At 47.9% G+C, this 19068-nt stretch overlaps 12 protein-coding genes across 12 annotated transcripts; 7 read left to right on the top strand and 5 right to left on the bottom strand.

The window, feature by feature from the left end:
• Positions 1-58: 58 nt before the first annotated feature.
• Positions 59-3216, top strand: OGAPODRAFT_94357 (uncharacterized protein; the record flags this gene model as incomplete). Its single annotated transcript, XM_018357519.1, has 1 exon — positions 59-3216. One exon carries the CDS (start codon positions 59-61, stop codon positions 3194-3196), a length of 3138 nt encoding a protein of 1045 aa, XP_018210878.1. The 3' UTR covers positions 3197-3216.
• Positions 3217-3241: 25 nt separating this feature from the next.
• OGAPODRAFT_16647 (uncharacterized protein) lies at positions 3242-4971 on the top strand. Its single transcript, XM_018354571.1, has one exon. The coding sequence runs from the start codon at positions 3251-3253 to the stop codon at positions 4919-4921; it is 1671 nt and encodes a 556-aa protein (XP_018210877.1). The 5' UTR covers positions 3242-3250; the 3' UTR covers positions 4922-4971.
• A 56-nt stretch (positions 4972-5027) lies between these two features.
• OGAPODRAFT_88539 (uncharacterized protein) lies at positions 5028-6441 on the top strand (the record flags this gene model as incomplete). The annotated part of the gene is made up of 1 exon (XM_018356905.1): positions 5028-6441. A coding segment is annotated over exon 1 (1218 nt), but the record flags the coding sequence as incomplete, so codon positions are not given.
• A 44-nt stretch (positions 6442-6485) lies between these two features.
• Positions 6486-8137, top strand: OGAPODRAFT_16646 (uncharacterized protein; the record flags this gene model as incomplete). The annotated part of the gene is made up of 1 exon (XM_018354570.1): positions 6486-8137. A coding segment is annotated over exon 1 (856 nt), but the record flags the coding sequence as incomplete, so codon positions are not given.
• Positions 8138-8141: 4 nt separating this feature from the next.
• On the bottom strand, positions 8142-10774 carry OGAPODRAFT_16645 (uncharacterized protein). Its single transcript, XM_018354569.1, has one exon. The coding sequence runs from the start codon at positions 10261-10263 to the stop codon at positions 8167-8169; it is 2097 nt and encodes a 698-aa protein (XP_018210874.1). The 5' UTR covers positions 10264-10774; the 3' UTR covers positions 8142-8166.
• OGAPODRAFT_100762 (uncharacterized protein) lies at positions 8142-12837 on the top strand. The gene has a single exon (XM_018352994.1). It carries the CDS (start codon positions 11081-11083, stop codon positions 11939-11941), a length of 861 nt encoding a protein of 286 aa, XP_018210872.1. The 5' UTR covers positions 8142-11080; the 3' UTR covers positions 11942-12837.
• On the bottom strand, positions 12070-12672 carry OGAPODRAFT_42796 (uncharacterized protein; the record flags this gene model as incomplete). The annotated part of the gene is made up of 1 exon (XM_018355442.1): positions 12070-12672. A coding segment is annotated over one exon (603 nt), but the record flags the coding sequence as incomplete, so codon positions are not given.
• A 286-nt stretch (positions 12838-13123) lies between the features above and the next one.
• OGAPODRAFT_88534 (uncharacterized protein) lies at positions 13124-14472 on the top strand. Its single transcript, XM_018356904.1, has one exon. It carries the CDS (start codon positions 13149-13151, stop codon positions 13791-13793), a length of 645 nt encoding a protein of 214 aa, XP_018210871.1. The 5' UTR covers positions 13124-13148; the 3' UTR covers positions 13794-14472.
• Positions 13124-14536, bottom strand: OGAPODRAFT_94350 (uncharacterized protein; the record flags this gene model as incomplete). The annotated part of the gene is made up of 1 exon (XM_018357518.1): positions 13124-14536. One exon carries the CDS (start codon positions 14534-14536, stop codon positions 13790-13792), a length of 747 nt encoding a protein of 248 aa, XP_018210870.1. The 3' UTR covers positions 13124-13789.
• Positions 14537-14620: 84 nt separating this feature from the next.
• Positions 14621-14899, top strand: OGAPODRAFT_49412 (uncharacterized protein; the record flags this gene model as incomplete). Its single annotated transcript, XM_018355628.1, has 1 exon — positions 14621-14899. One exon carries the CDS (start codon positions 14621-14623, stop codon positions 14897-14899), a length of 279 nt encoding a protein of 92 aa, XP_018210869.1.
• Positions 14646-17128, bottom strand: OGAPODRAFT_76806 (uncharacterized protein). The gene is made up of 2 exons (XM_018356232.1): positions 15926-17128; positions 14646-15820 (listed from the first exon to the last, which is right to left on the bottom strand). The coding sequence occupies exons 1-2, from the start codon at positions 17004-17006 to the stop codon at positions 14961-14963; spliced, it is 1941 nt and encodes a 646-aa protein (XP_018210868.1). The 5' UTR covers positions 17007-17128; the 3' UTR covers positions 14646-14960.
• Positions 17129-17294: 166 nt separating this feature from the next.
• Positions 17295-19065, bottom strand: OGAPODRAFT_88524 (uncharacterized protein; the record flags this gene model as incomplete). Its single annotated transcript, XM_018356903.1, has 1 exon — positions 17295-19065. One exon carries the CDS (start codon positions 19060-19062, stop codon positions 17404-17406), a length of 1659 nt encoding a protein of 552 aa, XP_018210867.1. The 3' UTR covers positions 17295-17403.
• Positions 19066-19068: the final 3 nt, after the last annotated feature.

Raw genomic sequence — 19068 nt, 5'->3', positions numbered from 1 at the left:
TTGTCCGGGAGGTACAAAGTCCGTAGAAGGTGTTGTTCCCGAGAATCTGTTTAGCCATATGAGTAGCACAGATAATACAACGGAAACGCGCGACGCGCGCCCCAAAGCGAAGCGCAATAGATTGCCGCTTTCGTGCACCATTTGTCGCAAGCGCAAAGTCAAGGTACGTATATGTTGTTGTCTTACTAATACCCAGTGTGACCGAGGACGACCACACTGTAAAGTGTGCGAGAAGTACAAAGTCGCGTATCTGTGCACTTATCAAGACTCCTCCTGGACGTCTGAGAAAAATGACAAGTCGCCTTATCCCCAGGTGGCGCCGACGCCCGACTCCGCAATATATGGCAACAAAAGCTCCATAGATCAGTCCCCAAGCGTCGTGTCGCCTTTCAACCAGATGGCGTCGCCATACGACATGCGTGAACCCAAAAGGCAACGAACATCGCCTGACAGGGCCTACATCGAGAGCCACCACCATTTCAACAGCTTTGCTTCCACGTCACCCTACATCGTTTCATCTGTCAACCACAATGGCTCTAATGAGCGTACCACCTCCCAGCCACCGCAGGGACTGCCCCAGGACTTCGACAAGCCTGTAATGAACGAGCTCCAGATGCTCAAGAAGAAGATTAGGGAGATTGAGGCGTCGATCGCCGTGGCAGACCTGTCCCAAGCAAGAATCCACAATCCTCCTCATCTTCCGCCGCTATCGTCGCAGGTACCGTCACAGGCGCCTACGCCGATTGCTGCGCCAGTGCCCTATAGAACGCAGTTGCCACCGCTCCAGTCTTGGAACAGCAACAAGACATACAATCTACCCCCTCTCAAGTCTTCGCCGCCTATGGCGCAGCAGGAAGAAAGCAACGCAAACTCGGTGGTGCCACCAGACTCAGGCATGGACCCGGCAGATGCCTTCAACTTCTACACCCACTATGTGCCCGTCCATCTTTTGCACGCGCGGACCAGCAACCACGGGCCGCTGATGTGGGTGACCATGATCAAAAAAGACCAATTTCTGCGTCCACTGTGGTACAAGATAGCGGAATATAGGAAGAAAAATAAGCTACCAGCGGTTTTGCAGGCTCAGTTGTCCGGAAACGTGGGACCTGAGGAAAAGGAGTTCAGACAGAAAATCTACGAGACCGAAGGAGTAGTCGATCTGCTTCCATACAAATCTGACAAAAAGGAGAAGGTCACGCATCTCACTGTTGAGCAGATGCGAGACAATATACGCAAAGACCTGGCGCTGAACCTCTACATGAACAAGGACCCCGACTCTCGCACGATATCGCAGATCTTGAAATCGCTTCCCAATAGGAAAGTGCTCTGGCTTCTGGTAGACAGGTTTTTCAAGTTTGTTTATCCTTTCCTCCCGATCGTGGACGAAAAAATGTTTGTTACCGACATCGAGGCGATCATTGGGCCGCGGGAGTACGAAGAAACAGAAATCAAGACGCTGAAGATCGACCGCAGACTGAATTTCGCTGTTATTGGCTCGCTTCTTATCATTTTGCGTATGGCCCACCTTTCTCTCCACTCAAATTTCGAAGAAGTTAAGGGATTTCCAGACCGATCCGAGCAGGAGAAGTACCTGCTGAAGCACCCGATTGATATGGGAATCATCAGTGTCGCTCAACTATGTCTCAACCAGTTTAAGCTGCTAAAGCGCTGTGCTCTTAGCGTTTTCCAGTGCGCGCTGTTGATGAAAGAATACCGCTTTATTGCTCCTGAGGATGGAGCCGATGGATTTGGAGACGGCGAAGGCCAAATATTTACCGGCATGCTGACTCAGATGGCGATTTCTATTGGTCTGAACCGAGACCCGGATCAGTTCTCCATGGTGTGCGAGTCCAAGAATCTCAACAACCTCTGGAGGAAGATCTGGTTCAGATTGAGGGATTCTGATGTGTACCACGCGTCTCAAATGGGAAACCCACTCATAATACGTGCTGATCAGTTTGATACTAAGCTGCCCGTATTTGACTCAGAGCAGTCGAACACCTCAGACTTGGCCCTCGAACAGGTGGTGATTGACTGTTTGAACGAGCGTTGCGATTTACAAAACTTGATTTCCGATCTCACGAGCAAAGTTCTCGACATTACTCAGAAATCGTCCATCGAGACGATCTTGCTCAAAATAGAGGCCATCGAAAGCTTCATCAAACACCGTTTCGGCTCTGTCAAAGATATTCTCACTCTTGATAACGGCAACCACTTGGAAAACGTCAGGAAAGTGTACCGAATCATAGGCTATTTGCAGGCGCGATCGCTGGTGCATCCGGTGTTGTACCATATTTTTCTGTTCTATAGCTGCAGAGCAAATTTGCGGGCATGTTCCTACCTGATGAGAGTCACGCTGCAGAAAGTGGTTGAGGTCAATTCGCTGTTCATGCAGCTTCTCAAACGCAATTTCACATTTTTCGGACTGGGCTTCGATCTCATACTTACTCCCATTTTAGAGTCTTCGATGCACAAAGCGCTACAGTTCCAGTTCACGCTATTTATTCGTGCGCGTCATCACAAACACCAGCTTCTTGCACGTTCGACTCAGCCCGACCGCCAGCTGATTGCCGCCATCACCAAGTTCACCGACGACACCATACTTCCAAATATCAAAATATACCTGCGTGGCCTGACCCTGATCTCAAAGAAATACTTCTACGCTTGGAGAATGAGCAAAGCACAAAACATCGTCCTCAAGCTGCTGGAGGACTCGGATAGCTTCGTCGATGACAAAGACTTATTCGGCAACGCAGCAGATATTTTCGATGGGTACACAGTGGCTGATTTTGAGCTGTTGGCGGAGATAGGCAACATGAAGCGATATGTCGTGCATCCTGCTACCAGAGATTACTCATTGAATCAGGACATTCCGGACGACGTGGCCAGCAGCAGCTCCGAGTTCCTCGATCACACGCCAGACAATCAAGAAATTGACAACTTTTGGCTGGAGCTCATTTTCCGGTTTAATTCTAATATGGCCTCGAAATTCGTTCCTACATCCGAGTCTATGCCCGAGACAGCATGGACTGGGTCGTTCGAGGGTCTGACACCTGGCGGGTCTCTCGAAGATACGTCGTCTTGGGGAGGATTTCCACAAGCAGAATGTGCCATCGAAACCGACCAACTTTTCAACGACGCTCCGATGTTCGACAATGTGGATTTCTTCAACACCGATTTGCTCCAAGAAAAATAAAAATAAAATCAAATATTCTTAAAAAATAAAATAAAATTTAAGGCCTTTATCGGCATGATCCTGAAAAATTTGAAATTTGTAGGTAGAGGACTGCGCTGGAACAGCAGTGGAGTGCAATCGGCACGTCCTAAGTCCAGGGCATCGCCCTTGACGGGACACTACGTTGGGTTTGGTCTTTTCGCGGTGACCATGACCGGCCTTGTTTACAACGATGACATGCGACAACGCACTGTGGAGACATTTCTAATCGCCGAGCGCGTGGGCGTTGTTGCGATAGCCACCGCAAGATGCTTTGCCATGTACTTGAAAACGCTCAATCGCGAATACGCCAACCGAGAGGACTACTATGAAGCACTCTCCAAAACCCATAAAAAGGCTGCGGAAACAACTCTGCAGGCCTTACGCAAAAACGGAGGAATCTACATCAAGCTTGGACAGCATGTTTCCGCTATGTCTTACTTGCTCCCGCCAGAGTGGACCAATACGATGATTCCCCTGCAGTCTGAGTGTCCAGAGTCGTCTCTAGAAGAACTAAAGGAGATGTTTGAACATGACATGGGTATCTCGTTGGACGAGTATTTCTTGGAATTTGAGCCCAAACCCATAGGTGTTGCCTCGCTGGCGCAAGTGCACATTGCAACATTGCGCGAAAACGGCCAGAAAGTGGCGGTCAAGCTCCAGCATCCGTCGTTGGAGAGATTTGTTCCTCTAGACGTAGAGCTCACGGCGATGGTTTTCAATGCAATGAAGAAGGTGTTTCCAGAATATCCCCTCACTTGGCTTTCTGACGAGCTGCGCCAGTCCATTTTTGTCGAGCTGGATTTCCGCAACGAGGCAGAGAATGCCAAGATCACCGCAGACTACTTCAAAGACTACAAGTCATTAACTGCTTTGCGCATCCCTAACGTCCACGCTGCCAGGCGCCGAATACTTATCATGGAATATGTCTCAGGTACTAGGCTGGATGACTTGGAGTATCTTGACAAGCACGGCATATCGCGCTCGGACGTGTCCAGCTGTCTATCGCACATCTTCAATAATATGATATTCCAGGCTGGCTTTGTGCATTGCGATCCGCACCACGGAAACCTCGCCATTCGTGCTCTTCCAAAGAAGAAAAATGGCCACAATTTTGAGATTATCCTTTATGATCATGGCTTGTACCGTAGAATTCCCTCTCAGATGAAAGTTGACTATGCGCGGTTCTGGCTTGCCATGATTGAGAAAAAACCAGACGAGATGCAAAAGTATGGAAAGAGGTTCTCAAAGATCGAGGACGAATCGCTGTTTCCCGTGCTGGCCGCAGCTTTGACAGGCCGCGACTTTGAACATGCTCTGAGCGGCAATATTGCAACACCTCGGAGCCAGGAAGAGATTGAGGTGATGAAAAAAGCCCTGACCGACGAAGGTGTTTTGCTCGACCTAATGGCCCTTCTGGCCTCAGTTCCGCGAATAGTGCTTCTTATTCTCAAAACCAACGACCTGACAAGACATTTGGACGAAGCATTGCAGAACCCGCTGGGCTTGGAACGTACTTTCTTCATAATGGCTACCTATTGTGCAAGAGCAGTTTACGCTGATGATACCGCAAGGCTCCGCAAAAAATGGTCCATTTTCTCCGTCCATAGGCTTGTCGGCTCTATCACTGCATTGTGGAACCTGTACAGCCGGATCTTCCTCCTGACATTTTACGACGTTGTATTCTCTCTTCGTGAGCTACTCTAATAATCTCAATGAGCACCCTCACACCGAATGTTGTGTAGTGTGAATAAAATAAAACATAGAAAAATCAATTTTTGTTTAGCATTTTAATGTCGAATCTGGCCAACCAGGCGATAAGCCAACAGAGAAGCCATTCGCGCGGAAATGGATCTCATGGCCGAGGGACCTCTTCTGCACAGGCAAAGATTCCATACAATTCGGGACGCAACGGCCACATAAACCGTGGTGCAGCAAGAAACAGGGGAGGACTCAAGAAGACAAGACAATTTCCGCGAGTAGACAAAACCTCCACCGGCACCTCAACAATGAATGATGCTGATCTGGGACCATTGATTGAAAACCCCGCACAATATGGCTACACAAAAATGGAGCACAGGACTCAGGGGATACCGAAATATTTGTTGAAAGAGCAAGTCTTGTTCAACTCTGACTCCTACGTGACAAATGAATGGGATGCAAAAAACCAGCAATTGATGCTACAGAAAGAAGCCGAGCACAATGGCGACTATCAGTCGCTATTCGAGGAATTTCAAGAGCTGCGAAAGGAAGAGAGGAAGAAGATGGAGCAAATGAATCTGGTTGACGTTGAAAATGCAAAGAAATCACTCAATGAAGCAATTGTATTCCGTGGGAGTTGCACAGATATGTGTCCAACATACGAGCGAGTTGAGCGTGCCTTCAAGAATCAAGTCTCCAAATGGGAGATAGACCCTGCTACGGGGAAGATATCACGAGACTACGCAGTGAAAACGTTTATGAGGCCTTCTGGGCAACCCCCATCATTACCTTCCGACGTTCGAACCCCTAGCGTATTGGTGAAAACTCTGGATTACCTGATTGAGAGGTTGCTGCCGAAACTGCCCGACTCACAGTCTTTTATATGGGATAGGACTCGCTCGATCCGACAAGATTTCACGCTTCAAAATAATTATTCGGGCCCCGAAGCCATCGACTGCCACGAAAAAATATGCCGAATTCACATACTATCTTCTCATGTCATGGCACAGGCAAACGATCCTGACTATCAGCAACAGCAGGAAATTGAGCAGTTCAACAACTCGCTTCAATCTCTGACGCATATGTATGACGATGTGAGGTCAAGGGGAGGAACTTGCCCCAATGAGCCAGAGTTCAGGGCATATGAGCTTATATCCAAGCTTAAGGACACTGAACTGGACAGAAATATTCAAAAGCTTCCAGCAATCATTCTCAATAGCGGAATAGTTCAGAAAGCATTGATGTTGAGAGGACTCATAATAAACGGTTTTGGCAATTTTCAAATGTTCGTTGAGTTTTTCCGTGTCGTTATGGATCCAAGCACGCCGTTATTGCTTTCGTGTCTGTGCGAGATCCACTTCAATCAAGTGAGACATATGGCAATGGTGACAATGGCCAAGGCATACCACTCCAAGTCAAAAAAAATGCCTGAGGCTTCGGTTTTAGCTGATTGGCTTGGATTCGACTCCGTCGACCAGTTGGTAACGAGCTGCAAATTTTACGACATTCCTGTTTTAAACGACGATAATATTCTTAGAGTGGAAGTCACGGCATTGAGACAGGCATACAAGTCTTACCAAAAGCCACCAAGCTGCTCCAAAATCAATTATAAAATGGAGAACATATCGTATCAGCAAATTGTCAAGTCGGGGATATCAAACACTGCGATAAAAGCTACCGCGGAGACCAGTTTTGCGCCCTCTCAAACATCACAGCCTCCAAAGCAAGTATTCCAATTCGTGCCATCCCAATCGGAGCCTACGAAATCAGCCCCTCCGCCTGAAATTGAAAAGATTGAGACTTTACCTAACACGCCAGCAAGTGCTCAAACAAAACCTGCTTTTTCCGTGCCAGCATCTTTTTCATTCGCACCATCACAGCCACAATCAGAGCAGAATCCTGTTACGATCGCACAAACGGAGCCTCCCAAACCGCCAAGTCGGCTAATCGATAGCCCAGTATTTGAGGCCGCTGCAAAAATGGTGATCGGTAATCTTCTCCATGACGTGGTTCGGAAGGAAACTGAAACAATTGTCAAGAACCTGGTTGAGAAGGAGAATCAACGGCGGATCCAGCAACATAATCAGATTGTCGATACGCTTAAAAGCGAGCTTTTTGTGGCATTCATGAGAGAGCAAATGTACATCACTGCCATAGACGTGAAAGCTAGGTTGTTTAGAGAAAGAAATCTGAAACGAAGAATACTACAGAAAATTAAACTAGCTGCGGACAGGCTTTTGGTGAAGCAAAGCGCTAAAAAAAGCAAACTTAACGAGATCCATTCGTTTGCCAACAAGGTTCGACCTGCATTTGTGCTTCCGGCACACGCGTCTTCTCGTCAATCATCGCTGAGTCCCTCTCCATTGAAGAAAAAGAACGGATTTGAAGAGGACAACGTGAACTGTCTTGTTGATCTTCAACCATATATCAATCAACATCTACGCATGCTGGTCATCGTTGATACATGGGATGATGCGGTTGCAAAATGGTTGTCCAATAAACTGTCTCTTAAAGAAACCGTTGAGACAGGGAAGCGTGTCAAGACAGCTAAACTGGAGACAACAGAGGGAACCCTTGCCATCAGCTCAATCCCTGACCGATTTCGTTCACGGGTTGTTTTTAAGAATGTCAACCTCTTGCTGATAAAAATTGAATACCCTATATCGCATGATCTCACAACATCGAGACAAGTTCTGGCCAAAGTGATTGAGTATTTGTCGAGATTCAACAGAGAGGAGCCTGTTACGTTGATGCTTGTTCTCATAAATTTTCCTCACGAAATTGAACTGATATCCAACCCACCCCCATGGCTCACTGTTAGAAGCATCAATCTAAACGCTAAAATGAGTCCATTAACGCTGCAAAATAAGTTTCATCAATTTCTCAAAGAGTCTGTCGAAAAATACCATCCATCTTCATCGTCACTGCAGGACGCCGAGACGACGCTAATGTCCAGGTACACAACCATTGAAAATACGCTTGTGGGTCTTCTCAGAGACGATCTGAGCAACCGTCACAAACTCGACTATATAAGGTCACTTGCAGGCAAACGTAAAGTGTCATATGATTCTGAGGTTTCATTGATGACGGAAGAAACTCCGCCATCGGGCAACTTTGAGTTTTGCAAGACTGACACTCCTTCATTAGACATTTCGAAGAAGAAGAAACAGAAGATCGATGCGTTGCTTGCTCTGTCAGAATCTGTGTTGAAACGCTAGTACCGTGTATTATATTGTATATTAATAGCATTGTTATAATCTATAGAAACAGTCTATCTGGGCGCGATTGGCTTGCAGGTTAGAGATGACAATATCGTTGATTTCGTTCGCATACTTTGTGTTCTTGCTGGAGAATCTATCGGAAACACTGATCAACTTGTCTAGATTAATTTGTTCCTTAATCCCAGATTGGTTAAGATGCTGAAATAGTTCCACGAGAAAGCGCAGGTCAACACTGATCTGAAGTAGACCGCTCGAGTTAAATTGCTGTATACTTTTGAGACTTTCAATCAATTTGAAAATGAAGTAGTTAATCAGATCAAGCTCAATTCTCAGGATGTAATTTTTGTTCGCCTTGTGGCCTAGCAGTTTTGACTTCACCAGAATTATCAGGTTAATTGGTTGCAAAATGAATTTTGAAACAAGAATTTGCCTGGCCGAGAATTGGAACCAATCAACGCTCTTCACTCCGCTAAAAATGGTTTCCTCTAACTCTTTTTTGTAACCGTTCATGTAGTCCTCATAAACTCTTTTCTCATATTTCTCGATCTTGCCGTAGACGTCAACACTGGATGTGCAGTACTTGGTGCCAAAATTAGTATCGAAAATTTTCAAGATTCTAGGCAGAAGACGCAATTTCAGCAGCGACAAGTTGCTGAGAATGGCAGGGTAGTAAAAGTCTTTGTCTTTCGTGCCATCCGCATTGACGATTATACATTCCAACTGGTTATCAGCAATAATATCAAGAGATGCGATAAATTGCTTTTCGACATTGGCCAACAGTTCTGACTCCCTTTCGTAGATCAAGCTGCGCAGCTTCGGGATGAACATCTGATAGAAGTTGATAACGTAGTCTGCGGTTTTCGTGCAACCTTCAAATGTTTTACTAATCGTCCAATCTTCGGTATGTTTCAGCCGCTTGGTATCTTTAATCAAAACACACAAGACACCGTTGACGAGATTGGAGTTGATTGTTCTCAATGTCGACACAAACCTGCTATATTCGAGAGAAGTCTTATTTTTCAACTTATCGATGGTCTTTTCGAGTTCTTGTTGGAGAACAATGCAGTTATTGAGGGTTGTCAGAACATATGAGTGAGGCGGGATAAATCCGTACGAATCCAAGGATGTGGGATCTTTGGGAGGATGCTGATTTGTTGCGGAAGGAGCTGTTTTGGTGCTTAGTTCTGCGCTGGTGGCATCAAAGATAAATCTGAGCTGTCTACACAGCTTTTCTGTGAGCACTTGTAGATACTCCTCGAATTTCTTTATCTGATAATCTTCGAACTTTAAATGCTGGCGAGAATGAGGGTTTTTGATATTTAAGTCGCGTTCAAGATCATCAGAAGTGAAAAAATCAATCATGGTGGCAAACTTATAGAATCGATTGGTAATGATCTCCTCAGTCAGCTCACTGACATAGGCTCCTAAGAAGCCCCACAAATTTGCAACTAAAGGGGGGTCCACAATTTCAACGTCAGATCCGTGCTCTGCAATCAGGTAATGCGCGTGTTTCAATGCAGCAATGGAGATCTCGTAGCTATTTTCACTATTGTAGGCCCGAGTGAGGTTTTCACGAGCCTTAAGGAAACGCGAAAGCTGAACCTTGGTGAGATCTCCATCAATGCTCTCTTGGATATAATTGTATTCAAGGTTCAGAAAGTATGGAATTGGGTTTTCACTGACTCCCAGTTCTAACAATTTCTTGATGATTGAAAGGAAGGAAGACTCAGATTGTGCACTTAACGAGCTAACATTCTCAATGTGTACGTTCCCCAGTTTTTCCCATAGTTGTTTCTTGTACTCTGAAATGGTGTCCTCCACCTCAGCCCATATTCTGTCTAAGACAGGTTTATTTTTCTCATCGTTCTTGGTTGAGCTGAGATATACTCTTTTTCCTGCCATGTACTCATTAAGAATGGAATCAAAATCCCCTTTCGCCACTAGTTTTGTTAGCTTTTTGGGAAGGTCCAAAAGCAAGCTGTTACTGGAGATCATCGACAAAAAGCTTTCGATCTCTGTCGCTCTCTCCATACCATCAAACACGGGGTTCAACATCATTGTTGATGAAGTGTTAGCTTTCGCTATGGACTCACTCAGAGCAGTCAAGTTTGCGGAAAGATTACTCATGGAGTATTCGCTATAAACCTCATCGAGCAGCTTTTTATTATCAATAGCTTTTTGGAAATTCTCTCCGATGAGTCGCTGCAACCTGGGTTTTTCAGCTTCGATACTTCTCTCTAAATATTCAACACTTTTCTGTAGCTCTCTGTAGGTTTTTTCTCTGTGTATAGTAGTCAAAAACAAGCGCGCATTGAACGATTTTGAGTCCACCAGAAACTTGAGCTTTTTAGGGTCCCTTGTATCATCAATCACATCTTTGTCAATAAGTTCATCCAGGATCGATTCGTGGAATCCCAATGGGTCCGTCAGATTAAAGGCTGAGCGCCGTTTCTCTGCTGCCGGCTCGTCAGGCTGATCTGTAAGCAACTTGTTGAGCTGTTCCTTGGGGATTCTTTTAGTGATCTGGTCCAAATTGTCATTTTCGTCCAGCACAATCGGATTTGAGGCAATCGATGCCGTTGAGTATTCGGAAGGCTCCAGGGTGCGAAGTTGGTAAAAGTTGAGAAGCGTCTTTTCGTCTACCTCTTCCATGTATTCGGTGTTCATGGGGAAGAAAATAAACAGAGAAATAAATTTCGTCGCGTCGATAAGTTTATGGCAAGATTTGGGCATCTACAAAGCACCGCCCTCAACAGGCCCCCATCTGTTCAACATCTAGGCAAGTTAGCCCAGGCGCTTGGGCAGTCCTGGGCCAGCTCAGCTGTCTCTCTTATTCTTCGTCCTCGGCTTTCCGCACGTGGTTAATTTCCCCATTCGGAAACCAAATATAAAATGCTCAGCTTTTTTGCTTCGTGGAGCAAAACTTGCTGACTTGCTTTCTACCATGGCTGCACAGAAATCAGCATCGCTCGATGCTCCCCTCGAAATGAACAAACCAAGCACCATCGAATCAATGCCGATTCTGCCTGACCTGGCTGAGCCGGTGACGAATTTGCAGATGGACTATTTATTCTACAAGAAATCACTGCTCACAAAGACAGTGTTCAAATCCAAAGCTGTTGCGTCTTTGCTTGTTGCTGCGTTTGCAGGATTATTTTACCGTAAATTTGGGCCTTACTTCACTCCATACAACTTTAGGAACGGAACCATCGAAGGGTTGTACAATATCTACCACTCTCCATTTTTCATCCAAGACGCGTTTTATCTTGTCTCCTCGACGTTTATGATCTTCTCTGCCACTCTTGTTGCCGCATGGCTTCATACAAACTTCTTGAAGTACGAGGCAGAGGAGGTGCCCAAGCACATGGAACAATATTTTGGGCTGGACCTGGAAGACTATGCCAAGAGTTCTGTCAAGTCTAAGCTCAGAAGAGTCCCAGCAGACATAAAGCAGAAAGTCAAATTCATGGAGAAACACTCGTTTGTGATACAATATCGCGACACGCCGGTTGCGTTTATAGTGCAGCAGAAGAAGTCTGATTCCAGCTTCAAAATTACTGGTCTTGGCGTGAGACGGGTCTACGTCAAGTCCAAGATCCTCGCAGACTTGCTTGACTGGGCCAAGAAACAACTTAGTCCCAAAGAATCGACTTCGATCACTGTCTACTCGTTTGAGACGTTTGACATTGACATTTTAAAAGAAAGCGGTTTCGAGCTGTTGAGAAAAGAGCCGTTAGACTCCTTTGTTCTGGGAACATTGTTTGGCATCACTCGCGACACATACGTCTACGAACGGAGTAGTTGAACTTGCGAATTTGAAATCACGCTGTATATTCTTTCGTTATCTATGATACATTAATGGCCGGCTTGCGCGGCTGTACTTTCCTGTAGGTGGAAAACATCATGGAGCTCGTCGTCTTCGAACTCGTTATCAGTCTCTATCTCGCGAAGAAGACCCGTCTTTACGTCATAAATAAACCCTAATATCTCAAGGCCGTTGTGTTTCGATGCAGTCACAAAGCTAGGATGTTTGCGGATTTCGCTAATGGAATTGGCAATGTTGAGCTCGCTGAGCTTGGTACATTTATCAAACGGGTCCTCGATGCTCTTCAGAGTGGCCAGGTTTTTAGCGCGGATTTGCCTGACAGGCGCCAGCCAGTTGTCCAGCACTCCACCAATTTTTTTGGACGACAGAGCAGCCCAGACTCCGCCACAGTCGGTGTGGCCACAGACAATGATCCGTTTCACCTTGAGAACGTCGATGGCAAACTGAAGCGCAGACATCGATGAGAAATCCTGGTAAGAAATCAGATTGGCGATGTTGCGCAGGGTGAACACCTCGCCGGGAACACAGCCCAACGTGGTGCATTCGTTCACCCTGGAATCAGAGCATCCAACCCACAGAGTGTGTGGAGACTGGCCCTTGCCGGACTTCTCCAGCACAGCAGGCATCGAGTCCTGAAGGCGTTTCATGGCAGAGCGGTTAGCTTGCAAAATGTCATTCACAGTGCTCTCTCTGTCAAGTTGGAAAGGCGACTCCAAACTGACAGAAACAGAAGACTGGGAACTTGGAGACGCCGACATGCTGATTGACGACGTCTTGTCAAGCTCAATCTCGGACTCTGTGTCGCCGGTCTGCTTGTGAGGGTGGTGGTGGTGCCGTGGTTGGACACCCTCCTGCTCGTGCTCGTATCTGATAACGTTGTTGATGCCCATTCTGGTGGAAAAAGTGTGAAGTCTTCTTATGAGGAGAGCAGATCTGAGCATCTAAACCTCGCGGACGGGCCGATCAAGTATATATACCGTGGAACTCCAACGTTTTCTCGCCGGATGCTATTGTTTCGTCAAGAGCCGCAATGCGAAATCAATTATGACATCAACAAGTACAATGGTTATCAATGCACGAGAGAACATTTTTCAGACGCACACCGAGTGATGTAAATTAAAAAGTTTTTTTTTAGCTGATCAGGCTGTGCACTTATACCCAGGCTTGTTGAGTCATCTGTTGAGCTATGAAAGCCGCACTTCGCCGGACGATCAAAGAGCGACTCGCCAAGCTAGGCCAGTCGGAGCTTTTGGCGCAGTCGCAGCGGCTTCTCGCGAAGCTCACGGCGTTGCCCCAGTATCAGAACGCCCAGACAATAGCGCTGTACATGTCGATGGACAACTCCGAAATTAAGACAGATCTGCTGGTCAGAGATGCCCTTGACCGCGGAAAGCGTGTTTACTTGCCCCGTATCACACACTTATCCAAGTTCCAAGACTACCAGCGACACGAAAAACAGAAATCCTGCTTGCATTTTCTAGAAGTAGAACTAAACGATCTCGAGCAAATGAAGCCGCAGGGAAAATACCAATTGCGAGAGCCAGCGTTCAAGTTTGCGCGCGGAAAGGTGGTGAACGACCTCCTGCTTAGCAACACTCGGCTAGATCTCATGGTCATGCCGGGACTCGCATTTACGCCGAACTGCGACCGGCTCGGACACGGCGTGGGCTTCTATGACGACTTCATCAAAAGATATCACGAAAAATACAGCGAGAAACCGTATCTGCTGGGAATTGGGCTCGCAGAACAGCTAGAGCAGACGCTTCCCCTAGAGGCCCATGACGAAAAACTCGATTGTGTGATTCTTGGAGACGGCCAGTGCTTCCCCTAGAATAGGCCAAAAAACCACTTGGTGCGCGCTGGAACAAATTTCGCGCTCGCCTTGACCAGTGTTCTTTTACCATTCCCAGCCAGCATGAGGCCCTTTACCTCGACTTCTCCGTTCTCGACAAGACCGACCTTGGATTTGATGACCACGAAGCTGTCGACGAGCGTCGGGAATTTATAGTTTAGAGTAAGGTTTTTCGTGTGGACCTTTGCTGGGTCTGTCAGCCCATTTTGTAGCATGCAGTGTTTCTTCAATGTTTCGTCGATCACCAGCGAGATAATACCACCATGGACCAGAAAAGGATATCCACAAAGTTTTTTTCCCAAATGGATAACACTGACAGACTCCCCGGACTCCTGGTTGTGGAACGTGATTGGTGCAATCGCAATGGATCCAGGCGTGTTCAGTCTCTGATGGATGCCGTCCTTGACGGTGTCTAACTGGTTCCACGCGCGTGTGGCCACATATTTCGGGTCTTTGGACAGCTCGGCAACGACTGGCACCTGTTTCAACTTCTTCTCCAACTCCTGCTGATATTTCTCTGTCTCTTGTGGTGTGGTTGGCAATGGGGTAGTGATGAACTGGTCCACTATCTCCTGGGCAGAATACTTGTAAGATAGGCCCAAACCAGCGGCGAAAGCAATTGCATACAACGGAACGTACGAGAGTCTGGGCCGTGCAGCTGTCTGGGAGTACGATCTGATAATCTGCTTGCCAATTGGCACGACTATTCTTGCGCTAAACATGATGGGGAAGAAGGGGACAATATGAAAATAACACTGGACGATCGACGCAAACTTAAACTGGAAAATTTTACAAGGCAATCTACTATGTCGTTCCTAGGATTCGGAGGAGGGGCTCCCCAGATCTCTTCAGAGCAGAAAATCCAGGCCGCTGAGGCCGAGCTAGACATGGTCACCACCATGTTCAACCAGCTCGTCGACTCGTGTCATAAGAAGTGTTTTGACAGAAACTACGCCGAAGGAGATTTGACCAAGAACGAGAGCCTGTGCATCGACAGATGTGTTTCCAAGTACTTCGATGCCAACGTCAAGGTGGGCGAGAGCATGCAGTCACTGGGCAAGAGCGGAACTCTCAACAGGAAATAAATAAATCGTGTGTATATACAGATTACCTATTATATCGTCAATCTAGCTAATGCAAACGGCACTAGAGTCCTAATGCTTTGAACAGTCTCAGGCGACATCCTTCAAGAGTGTTGAGTTTGGGACGCACGTCCAGATAAAATGCCGGGTCTCCTTCATTTGCTGGCGGAGTGCTGTAGAAATCGATCACATAGTCCACTCTTTTCCCGCACCGGTCGATGATCCAGTCGTGTCTGTCGAACGGCAGGTCTGCGCCAAAAATCAGGTTGCGGATCCGAGCACGAGGAGTAATCTTCTTCGAGTCCCCTTTGAAAGACGTCAGCTGGACTCCGCCGCACTTCTCGCCTCCCTGGCCGCGTTCCCACATCAGGATATACGCCCACGCCCGCTCGTTCACCATGTTATGGATCGGAACGATGGTTTTCATGTCTCCCGCGTCTGGGTTCCAATCTTTGCGTCTCATGGCGTTGAAGAACTGTTTCTGCGACGGATATATCCAGTTCGACTGTGCGCCTGTCCTTGGGATGGATGAAACCTCGCGCTCTTCAGGGAGGTCCACGTCCACGACGATCGGCTTTGGCGAGTCCACGTCGTCTGATGAGCACGTTCTATCTTGCTCCACGGCCTCCGGAGCAAACGTCGTTTTTCCCGCGGTAAGCCACGTTTTGCGCGCTTCGTGGTCGACGGGACATGTTTCGGAGACGTGGCTTGTGGTTTGTGGATGTCCAGGCGGTTTTGTGCTCTGAGAAGGGGCGATCGGTGCTGAGACAGATGGCGCCCACAGCAGCCGCGAGATGAACGACTGCGGCGCCGCTGGTTCCTGAGGCGGGGTATTTCTCGCCCGCTCTATCTGTTTGGCCTTAGCAAGCCACTTTTCGCGAGCACCGTGGTCCACAGGGCACTTTGGCTGGTCCTGGCTCATGGCTGATAATTATACGAAATTTTATTCGAGAAAAAATGGTGTCAGGAGTGTGGATACAGGTGAAATTCATACATTCAGTCTCTACATAAACAAGTTCCAGAATCCACGTTTCTCCAGAGCAACCTCATCAGAGGCGGTCGAGACGTAGTCCGAGGCGTTAGCATACGTGCTGCTGCTCAACCGGTAGTATGGGACATACGAGGAGCGTGCCGACGAGGTGGTGGTGTTGGAGTAAACGGCGGGAGCAGAGTAGCTCGAGCTCGAGGACGTCAGGGAGGCGCTCGAAGTAATGTAGTCAGTGACGTAGGTAGTCACGTAGGACGTCGAGACGGCCGTTTCAAAGCACGACTCGGTGGTCAGCACCGTCAGGGTGGAGCCGGCAGAGTTGGTGATAGGGATGGTGGCAGTGACGGACAGGGTCAAAGTGGACGTCAAGTACACGGTGCTCGTCAGAGTCGAGTCCGAGGAAACACTTGGCGATGCGCCGCAGCCGGTGGTGACCGTTTCCGTGACAGTGACGGTAGTAGGAGTAACGGTGGCAGCCGGTGCAGCCGGTGCAGAGGTTTTCGACGTGGAGGCAGATGAGCTGCTGGAGGCGGTCTCGACCACGGTGGTTGCCTGGGCGGCGACCGACGAAGGAGAGGCCTCGGGGCTGGAGGTAGACGAGCCGCTTTCTGTGACGGTCACGAAAACTGTGGAAGTTCTGGTCGAGGTGGTGGTGATTTCCTTACCGTTGGACTCGTAAGTGGAGGTCACAACGTCTTCGGTTGGCTTGGATGAAACGCTGACCGGAGCGGAAGCAGAGGATGTGACAGCAGCAGCGCTCGAGCTGGAGCTGGAGCTGGAGCATGGCACGGTGACAGTGATGGTGACACCCTCGCTGACGGTAGTGTAAGTGGTGTACTCGGTTGGTGCAGCGTAGCTAGAGCTGCTAGCCACTCTGATAGCATTGTAGGAGGAAGTGGTGGCCACAGACGAGGAGGCGCTGCTGGACGTGCCTGCCAGGCAAAGAGTGCAAGGTTCCACGATGGTCACTGTCGAGCCAGCTGAAACAGTGGTGTAGGTGGTCAGAGGGGTGGAAGAGTTGTCGTATCTCTTGCCGAGGTTGAAAAACCCAGCAACAGGAAGGGCCTCGGCTTGGGTAGCGGAAAGAGCCAAACAGGTGTAAAGGAGTGACAAGAAATTCATTCTGGAAGCACTGCGATTTCGTGTTCAACGGATGTTTGAAGGAGTGACTGGTTGAGGAAATCGAGAGCACTGAAGCTTGAAAATTGTCAATTGGTCAGTATCGCTGTGTATTTGTGGTAAACATTTCAATAACAGCCACTGCCTCTATTTTATAACAGGGTGATTTTGGAATGTAAGCGTGCTACGAAGGAGTAAATTTGCAACCGCGACTGCTATGCATGGATATAATAAAAAATGACAATTGAAATTTTTTAGATCAATGTTGAGAAACGCGTGTCGCCCGAAAATCTTGCCCTATTCGCGTCAGCTTATAAGGATAAACAATGCATCCTCGACCTAAAACAAGGTTTTGAGAATGCTTCGACACCGTGTCTACAACCTTAACGCTCTATACATGCTACAGATCAGGATCTGGTTTGAGGCCAAGGTGCAGTCCGGTGAGAAACTGCATCTCGCCAATTTGTTCTGGAAAATACTCCTGCTTGACACGTCCGTCCTTGTAATCCGGATTGTACTTGTAACCTTTTGAGTATCCAACCTCTTTCATAAGCTTAGTCGGCGCATTGCGCAGATGTAGCGGAATGGACGCTGAAGCAAACTCCGGCTCAGAGTCGAGCTTAGCGTTCAGCTCGTTCCAGCCTCGGTATATTTCCACCGATTTTGGTGCTCGTGCCAGTTTCACCGCGCAATGTACCAGTGCCATATCTGCTTCGGGAAGTCCAAGAAATTGCACTGCCTGGTACGTCGCTATGGCAAACGGCAGGCACGAGTCGTCAAGCACACCGACGTCCTCACTTGCTATTCGTATCATCCTCCGGGCTATATAAAGCGGATTCTCGCCTCCCTTAAGCATGCGTCCCAGATAATACATAGCAGCGTCTGCATTGGATCCTCTAATGGATTTATGGAACGCGGATATGGTATCATAGTGAGCGTCGCCTACGCGGTCGTAGACCATGTGCGTACGCTTTAGAACTTCCCTCAATTGGTCAGCGTTGACCTCTATCACATGCTTTCCTGGCTCCAAACTGTAATTCGTTATGAAATGAGAGTCTGCAAGCTCCAACAGGTTCAAGGCACTGCGCGAGTCTCCGTCTGCTATGTTGCAGATATAGCCGATTGCCTCTTTGTTGAATCGCAAAACAGGAACATTATGGACCAGCTTGCGCGTCTTGTTGATCACCAAAAGCGCTTTGGATACGATTTTGTGGAGTTCGTCAGAAGTGAGCCTGTTGAGGACGAAAACTCTGCAACGCGACAAAAGAGCGCTGTTCAGCTGAAAGCTTGGGTTTTCTGTCGTTGCGCCCACTAGCGTGATCGTTCCTTTCTCAACGTGGGGCAGGAAAATGTCTTGTTGTGCCTTGTTGAACCGATGGATTTCGTCAATAAATACTATGGTGTGTCTTTTCGTCAGCTTGTACTCGTTGCGCGCCTCTTCGAAAACACGTTTGCAGTCGCTGATCCCGTTGGACGTCGCGCTGAGCTCGATAAATCGCGATTTGGTGGCGTGTGATATTATTCGTGCCAGTGTCGTTTTGCCCGTGCCGGGATATCCCCATAGTATCAGCGATGGAACGCGATCGTTCTGGATAAACCCTCGCAAAATGCCTCCTTCGCCGACCAAATGTTCCTGACCAATGTAATCTTCGAGGCTGGACGGCCGAAGACGCTCTGCTAATGGCAATTTGGCCTGCGCCTTCAGAAGACGTAGCTCGTCAGCAGGATCGGTTTTTCGCACCTTTGGCTCCGGCTCAACGATATCTATTGATGTGTTTCCTTCTTGGTCAGATGACATCGACTGACTGTCTGAGAGAGTCCGTTTTTGGTTGTTTTCATACTTGTAGGAAGACTTCTTGGTGGTTTTGGTACCTGTCAGCAGCGAGGAGACCGATTTGGCAGGCTGTGCAGGCTGTGAAGTCGGCTCAGGGACAGTCTCTGTAGCCGAAGTGGGAGCGGAGTGCGGCAGGGCATTGTCACACTGTTCTGTGCACGTATCTAGATGTTTGTTGATGAGCGCAATGTCGACTTTTTTTAGACAGACGGGGCAGTTTATCATGCGCAT

Source organism: Ogataea polymorpha (assembly GCF_001664045.1).
Source record: "Ogataea polymorpha strain NCYC 495 leu1.1 chromosome Unknown OGAPOscaffold_4, whole genome shotgun sequence".
In the NCBI taxonomy this organism is placed as follows: Eukaryota; Fungi; Ascomycota; class Pichiomycetes; order Pichiales; family Pichiaceae; genus Ogataea; species Ogataea polymorpha.
Note: the sequence above shows the minus strand (reverse complement) of the source record. Positions and strands in the feature narration are given on the sequence as shown.

Coding starts and splice junctions, on each gene's coding strand:
- OGAPODRAFT_16647 (XM_018354571.1), top strand. CDS start 3,251: ATGATCCTGAAAAATTTGAAATTTGTAGGTAGAGGACTGCGCTGGAAC.
- OGAPODRAFT_16645 (XM_018354569.1), bottom strand. CDS start 10,263: ATGAGTAATCTTTCCGCAAACTTGACTGCTCTGAGTGAGTCCATAGCG.
- OGAPODRAFT_100762 (XM_018352994.1), top strand. CDS start 11,081: ATGGCTGCACAGAAATCAGCATCGCTCGATGCTCCCCTCGAAATGAAC.
- OGAPODRAFT_88534 (XM_018356904.1), top strand. CDS start 13,149: ATGAAAGCCGCACTTCGCCGGACGATCAAAGAGCGACTCGCCAAGCTA.
- OGAPODRAFT_76806 (XM_018356232.1), bottom strand. CDS start 17,006: ATGAATTTCTTGTCACTCCTTTACACCTGTTTGGCTCTTTCCGCTACC. Junction 15,821..15,925: donor TGAGGTTGCTCTGGAGAAAC/GTGGATTCTGGA, acceptor TATAATTATCAG/CCATGAGCCAGGACCAGCCA.